The 10,017-nt window shown below is 42.0% G+C and overlaps 1 protein-coding gene across 1 annotated transcript; it reads right to left on the bottom strand.

The window, feature by feature from the left end:
- Nucleotides 1-740: 740 nt before the first annotated feature.
- Nucleotides 741-9,750, bottom strand: LOC100382877 (Serine/threonine protein phosphatase 2A 59 kDa regulatory subunit B'). Its single transcript, NM_001175569.2, has 5 exons — nucleotides 9,535-9,750; nucleotides 9,316-9,391; nucleotides 7,763-9,090; nucleotides 1,259-1,638; nucleotides 741-1,166 (listed from the first exon to the last, which is right to left on the bottom strand). The coding sequence occupies exons 3-4, from the start codon at nucleotides 9,020-9,022 to the stop codon at nucleotides 1,279-1,281; spliced, it is 1,620 nt and encodes a 539-aa protein (NP_001169040.1). The 5' UTR covers nucleotides 9,023-9,090; nucleotides 9,316-9,391; nucleotides 9,535-9,750; the 3' UTR covers nucleotides 741-1,166; nucleotides 1,259-1,278.
- Between the last annotated feature and the right edge of the window lie 267 nt (nucleotides 9,751-10,017).

Here is a 10,017-nt window from a genome sequence, read left to right as displayed (position 1 = left end):
TCATACACCCCCAACTCGTCCATTCTCTCTCTCATTCTCATTTGTTTAGTTGAAGAAACTCTTTGGAGTGTGAGAGAGTGTGTGGAATAGCCTTTGAATAGCGAGAAACTTGAGACTTGATAATATTGTGATTTGGGGCCTCATTAGGCATCAAGAGTAGCTTGTGTGCACCCACCATTCTTATTAGCTTTGGATCTATCAAGAGAGTCAGTATTTGTTACAGATGATCAGCATCACTCTAGACGGTTTGGTGGTGATTGTATGTTTGATGATCACCTAAAAAGCTAATGGGTAATCCAATTTATGGTATATACGATTGTGGGTGGTTTACTGTGCTGGAAAGGCAAAGAATTAGACCATAGAAAACATTTGGTCCTTGCATGGATCTACAGAAAGTAACACCCTTACATGTGCTCCAACGAGAACTAGAAAGTGTCAACTCTTTGGTACCTTAAAAAACATCAAGGTGTTTTTAATCTTTACTTTATATTGAACGTTTGTTTTTACGAATTACATTCAAATATTTATATTGTTAGAATTGTCACGATAGAGTTAGACCCTATGATCTAAAAGTTGACCGTTATAGAAACACAGCATGACTCAATCACAACATCCGTAGAAAGTGCTCATAGCGACTCTAAAATACCCATATAGTCACGCTTAGTCATACTTCAAAGACACCAATATTCAAGATTTCGAGGCGTCCATGAATCCATCTGTCGCGCCATGGCACTCCCTGTGATGAAAATTAAAATATTTTTTCCTGGGGATAAAATAAAAAAATCCCCACACATGTGACCACCGCGTTACAGCATTCTCAGGGATTTGATATGATTCGCTTGCATTCACAACCATGACAAATTGTATCAAAACTATATGCGAAAGGAAAAGCTTATAACTTTTATCATTTAAACTGACTGCACGCCATCTCGACATTTTCCATTATAAGAAGAAAAAAAACATCCATTCTCCCAAACAACGGACTACAGCAGCAAAGTGAACCACCAGGATGCCAAAAGAAGCCATGGCACGGGATGTACAGAAATGATGCACTACTGGCTCCTCATCTCTCTTTCCTCGATTTCGCACACCTGCCTTGGTGGCTTCATATACCCGCTTTTATCTACAACCCAATCCTGTACAATGTCTAACGACTCTGCAAGGACCTGGAGATACCAAAGACCCAAAGTATTACCAAAACTGCAGGAGATCAACAAGTAACTGAATCAATCGAACAAAAGACAATAGACTTGCTTACCACTCATGTAGCGCAGGTTCCTACAAGACTGAAGGTTGACGATGCAAGGTTGGAGACACGAGGACAGCCTCACCACTTGTGACTTTTGCTGATGCAATCTCATCGAGACGTTTCCATGCCAACTCTTGCTTCAGTCTAAATTCCTTCTCTCTGTCTTTGTCTTCCTCATAACCCCGCAAGCATTCATTGAACATTTGGGGGTCACGATCGGAGAATAGCTTTCGGACATTCAGGCTGAGGCTTCGCACGACTTGATTCCAGTGCCCATTTATATTTTTCTCCAATGCAGGGAAGACGATAGGCAGGATCACCTTACTGTTTTGCTTAACAAGATTCTCGAAGTGAGTATTGTTCCAGAAAAACAATACTCTCTCAGCAACCTAAATAAGCACATTACCATAGATAAATACACAAGCATTTACCAGAAGAGAACAAAAGGGCAATGGTAAAACTAGTACTGGGTATCAAGATCAGGCCCCATTTGCCCTTTTATCGTGCAAGAACGCAAATGAAACTTCAGCAATCAGAACATATAACATAGACAGCAATAGAGAAATAAACTCAAGACAAGCACAAAAGTTCAGAAAACAGCAGCCATTCAAATGTGGTTATACATGGTTTTCTAAAAAGTATTCCCTACTAACTGTTCTCCCACCCCATAGATAAAATTTCAAATATCAAGCATTACCTAGAAATTTTATAATTTGTGATCTAACAAAATTAAGTATATTTTCTGAAGCATGTCATTGTACATTCAAATATAAGTTCAAGGAGAAAACCCTAGAATGCTTAGCAAGGTAGTAATTATTTTTAATCCCTCCATGCCAAATATAAGTCCATTAGGACATCAACATTGTCTCCAATATTACACTTTGACTAATAATATTTATATGAGTATTGATTTAATTAGAAAGAGTTGTATATTAATTTTAATATAGTAGCACAACCTCGTGTTAGCAATCTATATAACCATATAATCATTAATGATCAAAGCTAAAAAAAATTAGAACAAGCTAAATGGACTTACATACTTCGGATCAGAGGAAGTAGTAAAAAAGATAGGTCATTGTTATTAAAACGTCGTTTAAACGACGATTAAGCGTCGTTTAAACGCTAAAACGTGATTAGAGGCTGGAACGTCTGCACGTTTTTCAAAAACAGCGTAGAACGTCCGTTCTGGACGTTTAAACGACGTTAAAACGTCGGAACGTCCGTTCTGGACGTTTTCCCTGTTTTGTGGACGTTCTATGCGCTGTATACTAGTGGGCCTTAATGGGCTGCCTTTAGTCATTTACCCACCCAGCCGGCCTGCTATCCAACGCCTAGGAGCAAAGCCAGAGCCTTGCGCGCGTGCCCAGCCGCCAGACGCTCCAGCCGCCAGCCGCCAGACCGCCCAGACGTCGTCCGCTCTCCACGCTCCAGGTATGTCGCCCCCTCCTCCATCCTCCCTCCTCCCTCCTCTCCCTCCCTCCTCCCTCCTCCCTCCAGGTGTGCTGTCGCTGTCGGCCGCCCTCCAGAAGTCCAGAGTCCAGAATCCCTTGGCTGTCTTGGTTGCTGATTCCCTGACCCTTAGTATAATCAGTGTGTTAAAATTGAATCCCTTGGGCCTTGGCTGCTGATGTTCATAAACTGCTTAGTATAACAACCCAGCAACGAAATTAAACTGCTTAGCATCACAACCCAGCAACGAATTTCAATTGCAAAGTGTGGGCTGGCTGTGTGGCAGTGAATTCCACTGTGGCTGTGTGGCTGTGGGCTGCTAATGTTCATTCCACTGTGTGTTGCACTGTTGCAGGTTAAAGTGTGGGCTGTGTGGCAGTGAATTTCAATTTCAATGGCAACAAATAGCGAGGCTAATGACTCCTATGACCCACTCAAAGATCAGTCACGAAGGCCAAAGTCAAATGATCCAGGATGGAAATATGCTTACTATGTTGAGGCGGGAAAGCGAGAGCTAATTCAATGTGCTTTGTGCCCCAAACAAATAAAAGGAGGTATCAAGAGGGTGAAACAACATCTAGCTGGTGGCTATGGAGACATTGTCAAGTGTCCTAACACTACTAGAGAGATTGCTAAAGAGATGAATGAAGCTTTGAATCATGGGAAGCTCCAAAGAAGTCAGTTGCATCTATGGTTCGACGTACACCTCAAGAGGTTGTAGCAGAGAGACATGCAAAGGGACCTGCTCAAACTACCATAAGTGCTACCATGAAGCCTAAGGAAGAAAGAAATTCTGTTTGTTTGGAGATTGCCAAGTTTTTCTATGAGTGTGGTATACCATTCAATGCTTCGAACTCAAGGCAATTTGAGGTAGCTGTGGAGGCTATTGCTCAATATGGATCTGGGTTCAAGCCTCCTACTTTCCATGAGCTACGTGAGCCTTTACTTGCTAGGGCTGTCAAAGACATAGATGATGAGAGGAAGAAGCATGAGGAAGCATGGAGCCAATATGGTTGTACACTCATGTCTGATGGTTGGACAGACAAAAGAGGTCGCCATTTGATCAATTTCCTTGTTAACAGCCCTCAAGGAACATTCTTCTTGGAGTCAGTTGATGCATCAAATGAGTCACACAGTGCAGTGATGCTTGCAGACTTGTTAGAAAAGAGAATTGAGGGGATTGGTAAGCAAAACGTTACTCAGATTGTCACTGATAATGGTGCTAATTATAAGGCAGCAGGTAAGATTTTGATGGAGAGGATTCCTACATTGTTCTGGACTCCTTGTGCGGCACATTGCTTGGACCTTATGTTGGAGGACATAGGAAAGCTGAAGGATTTTAAGAAGCCTATTGCTCGTGCTCGTCATGTCACCACTTTTATTTATAGACATGGGAGGATACTTAGTGAAATGAGGGTGCATACAAATGGGATGGATCTTGTGAGACCTGCTGCTACTAGATTTGCTACTGCCTTCCTTACCATGAAGAGTTTGCACAAGCACAAGAACTCATTGAAAGGTCTATTTTCAAGTGATGTTTTCACTCAATCCAAGGTATCCAAAACAGAGGCAGGTAAAAAAGCATATGACATCGTTTTCTCTCAAGAATTTTGGAATTCAATTGAGGATTGTCTTAGAGCTTCTTTACCGCTTCTTGTCGTGCTGAGATTGGTTGATGGTGATGAGAAGCCAGCCATGGCTGAGGTTGCTGCAGCCATGACTATAGCAAAGAATAAGATTACCTCCTCATTTTCTACTCAAAACAAGAAAGCATGTCTGAAACGTATCATGAGCATTGTGGATCGACGTTGGGCGAACCAAATGGATACCCCATTATATGGAGCAGCACTATATTTGAACCCTGGAAAATTCTACAATATCAAAGCAGGTGATGATGAAGGCTATGTTGGAGAGCTAAGGGGTTGCTTTAATGATGTGCTTGTCAAAATGGTGGTAGATGAGGATCTTAGAGAGAAGATTGATGCCCAAGCTGTTCTTTATGAGAACCAAAGAGAGGCATTTGCAAATCCAATGGCTATAAAAAATGCACAAACAAGGAATCCACGTAAGTATTCTAAAATTGATAGCCTCCCATTCATTTTCAGCACTAAACATATAATCTTTGTTCTTGCCATTTTAGTTGATTGGTGGCTTGCATATGGTGGTCGTACTATTGAACTATATAAGTTTGCAAGACGGATTGTTAGTCTTTGTGCTTCATCATCCGGTTGTGAGCGGAATTGGAGTACATTTGAATTTGTAAGTGAGCTAGTCAAATTATTCAATTCTGTTTCGCCACTACGTTTATCCTTAGTTCTTCATTGGTTAAATGGTTGCTTTTATTTGCACTTGTAGATGCATACCAAGAAGAGGAATAGGTTGGAGCACAAAAGGTTGAATGACTTGGTATATGTTTCATACAACAGAAAGATGGCTGATAGGTTTCAAAAAATACGTGAGGAAGGAAAAAACTTTGATCCTTTGATTTTAGAAGACTTTGATTGGGACAATGAATGGGTTGATCCATTAGCTAATTCTTCACATGTTAGCAATGCTCTTGGAGATGATTTCAATTTATCGTGGGACCAAGTTGATGAAGCTATTGGTGCATCTGCACATCTCAGAGGTCGTAATTTTCCTAGGAGAGCTGCTGGTGGGTGTGTGAGAAGGAATGAAGACCTTGAGGAAGAGGAGACTAATTTAGCAAATGAAGATGACGAGGATGAGGAATATATTCTTGATGATCTTGATGTGGAAGATGAAATTGAAGGAAGCAATAGTGGAAACGATGGTGATGATCAAGGCGTGGATGCTCATGGTCTTAATACTGATGAGTTCGATGATGGTTACTAATCATGCATGAAAGTTGTAACTTGTGTTGTGTGGTTGAACTTGTGTTGTTGAACTTGATCTGTTTCTTTTTATGCTAATGCTATTTGGTTTGTGAACTCAACTTATGTATGAACTTATTATATATTTGAAATTCTATGTCAAGTCTGAAAAGACGTTTCAACGTCCGTTTAAACGTTTAAACGTTGAAAAGTTGGTTCATAACGTTTTAACGTTTTACCGTTTTAATAACCATGAGATAGGTAACTTGGCATGAGTTATGATTTTATTAGTAAGGGCAACACAATGCATTGATCAGCTTGACAAAACAAATCTAGAAAATTTCAGATAGAGGTACCACACGTGTATAGGACTAGTTGTCACCTATGAAATTTTGTTTGTACTGTTTCATTAGGTCAGTGCCTATTTTACCACAATCATGCAGATCATTTAAGGTTTTCATATACAACATATAGTTAACACCAAGGAAATGAAAAATATTTATGAGCTAATATGCAGTTAGTGTTTATTCTCAACACTTGCGGTAATTTATTCCTGAGTTCCAAAACATTTCTTTACATGGATAGTACATGCTTGATGGTGCATGTTCATGGTTGTCAACATGCTTCCTCTTGCTATCAACACAACTCAAAGCCAATGTACAAAAAAAGAGGGGGAACCAAGACATTATTTATGTTTTTCTTGTTTTTGGAAATAGTGGTGAGAGCTATCTCACTAAGTCACTAGGTCGCAGATTCAAAGCAACCTCTCTGTATTTTCAGGGTCCTTCCCCAGATCCCATACAGATGGGAGCCTCCGACACTATGTCTTCCCCTTTTTGTTTTTGGAAACCATCGCTACAATTCTCATCTTTCATAGCTCACATACTACCCTTTAGCCCTTATTTGGATGTTGTACTGTTGTAGTATTAAGAAACTACAGTTTTAGAACCCGAAACTACAGTTTTAGAACCCATTGATGTGCAAAACCATGGTTTAGAAAAGAGGTATAGAGTGGAGTTTTTAAAACTCCAAAAGGACTACAGTTTTAGCAATACCATATTACCATGGTATTAAAAATCATTTTTGGCATCCAAACGCTTCATGTCACTCTAAAACCAAAGTATTTATCTAAAATACTAAAGTCCAAAAAATTAATTTGCATCCAAACAGGGCCTTAACCTTGAGAAAAGACCATCTTAAGTCTCCAACATAACGTCATCAGGAGCCATATGAAGCGTTTAAAAATCATGAATCCTAACTGTATGGAGATCAATCAGTTTAATTACTAGTTCAAAAAAATATGGGAACCTATCAACTTTCTTTTTCTGCTTACAGTATTAACTCCAATGTGGATAAAAATGTTTCAGAAGAAATCTCTAGCTGTTGAAACTACTGTAGCTCTTCCTTATCATTTCCTTTCTTTAAATGGTTTGATTTTGCACTAACAAAGTAAAAGGCCATTCAAAGAGCAAATCTCTATCGACTAGACAGAATGGAAATATGTGCACACAATGAGCTATAAGCAATCAGCTATAAATGAAGCCCAATTTTTCAGAGTTAAATAACTGTTAAAATCGAAATATCAAGTACTCTGTCGTATTTTTTTCAGAATTAACTGGTAATGAACAGTTCAGATAACAGGTGATAAAAAAATTAGCACTTGACAAATTAATTTGAGTTCACAACAAAGAATACATTTAATGGCATGAGTATATGCTGTTTTATGAAGTACTAAAATAGTTATGGTGAACTAGGTTGCACAGAAAAAAACATGAAATAGGGATGGTCAGAAGGTAAATGAGGCCTGCCTTTTTTATCATCAGCAATTCAAGATAGCAATGATAGTAGATCAAAATACAAATTAGGAAACAAATTATGTTTCTTCCATTCAACTTTTGCAATTGAGGTCCTAGAAAATAAATATGAAACGAATAGCAAGACTAAATTGATGATATGCACATTCAAGCAAACACATTTGACCAAGACTTCTCACAATGTAAACTGGAAATCAATAGAATAAACAAGTGAAATGATTTTTAAGTTAGTGCTGAAAGAAGGTAATACTATTATAATAACCAGCATAAAATAACATTTAGCCAGGCAAAATATGATAGTTAACTCACAGGTACAACTAATCCAATGTTGACAATGGAAGCGTAGGCCAACAAGTCAATAATTCAAGCAAAAGAGAAACAGACAGCAAATAAAGTTGCTTAGACGAAAAATTGTTTACCTGGAAGTGAGGGCTGTTCGAGCAGCGAGCGATCTGGTGAGAAAGAGGAACCATACATTTTTGAAACTCGCCAGGTTGTGTTGCATCTAGTACCTCTTCCAACTCACCCAAGAACAGTACCTCCTTTGTGCTGTTGGTGATAGGCCAATATTTTATGAGGCCCCTAATAACAGAATCCGCAAGCTTGCAATCTTTTTCAACAAACTGTGTAATGCAGTAAGACAACTGTTGATGGTACATTGTAGTGCACCTTGGCTTGTGAAGTGGAATTAAGGTCCTTACAAGGAACAGTTTGTGCTCTTCCTTGAGTGGCAAAGCAAACCCATTGATGATACTTCCAAAAATCTCCAAGAGCTCTGCAATTCCATTGTGCTTTTCTGTTTCATATATGAACTGGTAGAATATGTTATTGATAGCTTTCCGGATAAATGGCCGATACACCATGAACTTCCCATAGATACGGTGAAGCACCATCTTAAGGCGATCCCTCTCCCTAGCGTCCTCCGAGTCAAAGAGGTCAAGCAGCCTCAGAATAAAGGAATAGTCAATATATCTCTTAGCCAGCTTAGCATCATTTTGTGGAGACTGGACAAATGTCAAGAGCAACTCATACACATGGTACAAATGTGGCCACGCAGGGTCCATCAACGGTTCGTCCTCTTCTAGATCAAAAGCTTGAAGCGCCTTCTTCTCCCTAGGTGGGGAAATTAGTGTCCTGAACAAGTTCACCGAAATCATTTTTGTGATTGCCTCCACAACGATCTCAGGGAACTTCACGTTAGCAGTCCTTACATACTCATCTATCTCCAACAACATCAGCGTCTTTATTTCCTTCTCCTTCATGTTCTTTGACGCATCCGTAAAGTCAAACAGAGTGCAACAAACGTCCAACTTTTTGATGAGCAGATTCTGTTTCTCTGTATTCGGCACATCCTTAAAGCTCGGCAACGGACGGAAGTTGGAAGAAAACAAATTATCATTTATCCTCGAGTCTTGGAACCCCGTACGGTTTCCACTCCCATAGGCGTGCCCAGTACTCGACAGAATTGGCGGTTGGCCACTCAGGTCAGCAACTCCAGACCCCGACAGCTGGCTGAACGTCCTCCCACCAGTGAACTCCTTGTCTGCGGTTTTGGACGCCTTGCGCCGTCCAAATATCTGTTTCATCATATTACCCCACCCAGAACAGCTGACGCCACCTGAAGCAGGAGCTACTACCACATAGCAAACCCTAGCCCCCTCAGTTCTGGTCCATGGCATGCCCCCATCATCGTACAAAGGAAAGCTTCAATTATACAAGTTATCCTGGCAAATCGAGACACTGGAACCTGCACCAGAGGGAATAGGGGAGCACAGCAAACGGGATGAACGGCTCAGGCAGGCCAACACTAAACAGGAATTATACTGCTAGTAGTGCAAGCATACATCGTCTAATACCCTATACTATACACCCCGAAACGAATGTCAGGAACTGCTCGGAACGCCCCCTAGCTCCTCCAAAGCCGCCGTGGCCTAGGTGGAATTGACGCGCGGGGCAAAGACGGGAAGCCTACCTGAGGCGAAACGACGCGGCGCAGGTCCAGGAACCAGGATTGGGCGGGGCGGGGCGACCGACAGCGACCTCTTCTTCTGAAAACAAAAGGCAGAGCAACGCAACGGTCAACACGGACTGGCTGCGGGCGCGGGCCAGTAAACGGCGGCGCGGGAGAGGAGGGGACCTCCCGCTCCGCCACGAGAACCACCAGAACGGGACTGCGAGGAGGCGGACGTACCTAGTGCACGGCGGCGGCGAGCTCGTCCTGCTGCTGCAGCCGCGGGAGCTAGCGGGCGGGTACGGTGCGGGGCCCGTCGAGGTAGGTAGCCTTGAGGTCGAGGAGCGAGTCGAGAGCGGCGCGGGTATGGACGGGACGGGACGGGAGCGGCGGGTGGAGGTGGAACGGGGTTCGGGAGGGGAGCGGAGCGGAGCCGGGCGGCAGTAGCAGGAGGGGAGAGAAGAACAGGAGGAAGCGAAGCGAGGGCAGTTTCCGTTCTGGACAGTACGATTATTTTAGTTTTTGTTTCCGTTGCAGCCCCCCTGCTTTTTCTCTGCGTCTGGAAGACGGGATAGCAGGGCAGTTTTGGCCGGGAGCCAGGCCTGCGTGTCTTTTTTCCGATCTTTCCATCGAGTTTGTTGCTGGCAGGCGTAAGACCAGGTGTTCTGTTTTACCTTTGCTTTGAAGTTTGAACTGCTCTTAACTCGCCGTCACCAGATGCTT

Source organism: Zea mays, chromosome 7 (assembly GCF_902167145.1).
Source record: "Zea mays cultivar B73 chromosome 7, Zm-B73-REFERENCE-NAM-5.0, whole genome shotgun sequence".
In the NCBI taxonomy this organism is placed as follows: domain Eukaryota; kingdom Viridiplantae; phylum Streptophyta; class Magnoliopsida; order Poales; family Poaceae; genus Zea; species Zea mays.
The sequence above is the reverse complement of the archived record's forward strand: the minus strand, read 5'-3'. Positions and strand labels throughout refer to the sequence as shown.